This window comes from Wasmannia auropunctata, unplaced genomic scaffold (genome assembly GCF_000956235.1).
Source record: "Wasmannia auropunctata unplaced genomic scaffold, wasmannia.A_1.0 LD336085.1, whole genome shotgun sequence".
Lineage (NCBI taxonomy): Eukaryota > Metazoa > Arthropoda > Insecta > Hymenoptera > Formicidae > Wasmannia > Wasmannia auropunctata.
The window spans coordinates 2879038-2881174 of record NW_012026805.1 but is presented as its reverse complement, the minus strand read 5'-3'; the positions used below and the strand labels follow the sequence as shown (position 1 = coordinate 2881174).

The 2137-nt window shown below is 41.9% G+C and overlaps 2 protein-coding genes across 5 annotated transcripts in view; both read left to right on the top strand.

The window, feature by feature from the left end:
• LOC105448509 (uncharacterized aarF domain-containing protein kinase 2-like) overlaps positions 1–2137 on the top strand; it is a 51491-nt gene that overhangs the window by 37880 nt on the left and 11474 nt on the right. The gene's annotated exons all lie outside the window — the stretch shown is intronic.
• Positions 302–2127, top strand: LOC105448507 (cob(I)yrinic acid a,c-diamide adenosyltransferase, mitochondrial-like). 3 transcript variants are annotated; one of them, XM_011687148.1, is made up of 4 exons: positions 302–370; positions 748–933; positions 1090–1459; positions 1650–2127. In XM_011687148.1, exons 2-4 carry the CDS (start codon positions 854–856, stop codon positions 1875–1877), a joined length of 678 nt encoding a protein of 225 aa, XP_011685450.1. In that variant the 5' UTR covers positions 302–370; positions 748–853; the 3' UTR covers positions 1878–2127. The 3 variants fall into 3 exon arrangements, with proteins under 3 accessions (XP_011685450.1, XP_011685449.1, XP_011685448.1); XM_011687147.1 differs by lacking the exon at positions 302–370 and adding an exon at positions 382–621; XM_011687146.1 differs by lacking the exon at positions 302–370 and having other exon boundaries at positions 382–933.

The following is a 2137-nucleotide window of genomic DNA, read 5'->3' as shown; positions in this document are numbered from 1 at the left end:
GTGAATTTTGGAACACAGCCATTGACGACACAAGAAGACTAGAGTCAAAAAAGTCTAGTAATAATAGTAACATTGAAGAAAAAAACTATCGTTTAGGGAATAATCAAATTGAGAAAACATCATACGATAATCGATTTTATTAAATAAAAATAATCGATATCAAAATAATCGTGCTGCCTCACTTTAATAATGTCAGTTAAAGTGAGGCAGATATCCTCAAGCTGCATGGCTGTCATTCTCGCACTACTGTTGCACAGTTCGGCCATCCCCACCACCCCAAGGCTCACAGGACTCCAGTATGTTATATATCTCACTGAGTTATAAGCACTTGCAGCGCGTGAGCGTCCAAAAAGAACGCACCCTAGTATGCGTAAGTAGACGCGCGCGAAATTTATATCATTTACATTTCGCGTCTTTTGAGCCCGTGATATATACATCCTCCTGATATATACAGCGAATGACATGCCTTCAATAATGACATTCGGCACCGCCGTCGAGAATTCTAAAGAATGCACGAAAATCGTGAAATCGGAAATTGTATCTCGGTGGAGAAGTGAGAACAGGAGCCATATCACGCCATATTAAAGAAGTGAAGTCAGAAATGTCGCGATCTTCCCTCGCGTAATAATACTCTATTTTCTGATTTTCCGCGCTGTTATCCGCTCTCTGTAAAATTTCACGGCACACATGCGTGTGATCTGTGCCATTATATCTGGAACGCTATATTTATGAACGTTCTTTTCGTAGCTGTTGATATCGCATTGGTGTTGATCGGTATCACTAGCAATCAACGAGGCCTGCACGCGTGAAGTTACATTATTTGTATCCGATTAAGTCGCGAGCGACACGCGAGATGGAATTGATCAGAGGTCTGTGGAGGAAATCCGCTGTCATGTACAAGAGCGGGATGCAGTGTATATCCTTGAGACACAAGTACGCATTTAATCTCCTTCATAACCTCAAAGTGCATCGCGGTAGAAATATTACATTACGTTATAATCAAACAGCTTTGGTGCGCTATGTGTTATACAGGGAAAATATTACATTGAGGTAACACATAATTGATTTACTGACGATGACATGTTGTAGCGGTACTACAACGTCGAACGTGGCCGAGGTGGCGGTGTTCTCGCGAGACGGCGACTCCGGATTGACGATCACGGATGCCGGAGATACGAAACCGAAGGACGACATGATCTTCAATGCTCTCGGGGCGACTGACGAGCTGTCATCCTACATAGGACTGGCGAGGGAGTTTGCCTGCGACGGGAAGGTCGAACATCCGTATGTCGACAAGCTCAAGAGAGTGCAAATGATCCTGTTTGACCTGAGCCATGCCATATCGAAGTCCGTACCTGGAAAGACCCGGTCTTTCGAGAGCAAACACACCAAGGATTTGGAGGAGTGGATTCTCGAATATGCGAATCAGCTTCCTCCTCCTGAGGATTATATCATTCCAGTAATTATATATTAGATATTATAATACTTATGTACATACAGAGTCTGTCTTGAAAGTAAGGAGACTAATTCTGGGAAATTTTATTGAAAATACACTATATTTTTCTAAGTAGGATCTCATTACTTTTGGGACAGACCAGGTATATTTCAAGTTCCATTAATTTTAACTCTATTTAATGTTTTAAAACTAGGGTGGCGGAAAGGCTTGTGCTTCCCTGCACGTCGCACGAACGGTATGCAGACGTGCTGAGCGAAGTATCACGACGCTAGTACGAGACGGTGCTCTAGATAAGGAAGCACAAACGTATTTGAATCGATTATCAGACTTCCTTTTAACAGTATCACGTATTGCGGCCAAATGTGATCAACGCACGGAAAATATTTATATTCCACGTGCAGAAGTGACAGAAGAGAAGTGAAAGGACTGATTTACAAATTTTTGTAGGCTATTGATTATTTGCACACTGACGTAATATACAAAATTTACACACACACACACATACGCGCGCACGCGCGTATATATAAAACACAGTTACAGATATAAAGAGTATAGCGGGTTAAGGAGGTGATTTCGGGCCCCGCGCGTAATCGATCGTTATAGTGGGTAAAATGTCCACCCAGATAAAAGAAAATTTTGTGTCAAGTTTCATTTCAAAAGACCCACACAATTTCGAAATAT

What these genes read in the sequence shown, in the direction of transcription:
- LOC105448507 (XM_011687148.1), top strand. Translation starts at nt 854, where the DNA reads ATGGAATTGATCAGAGGTCTGTGGAGGAAATCCGCTGTCATGTACAAG. An exon ending in TGTATATCCTTGAGACACAA is followed by an intron (nt 934 to 1,089) that starts GTACGCATTTAA and finishes GACATGTTGTAG; the next exon opens with CGGTACTACAACGTCGAACG. An exon ending in CTGAGGATTATATCATTCCA is followed by an intron (nt 1,460 to 1,649) that starts GTAATTATATAT and finishes TTTTAAAACTAG; the next exon opens with GGTGGCGGAAAGGCTTGTGC.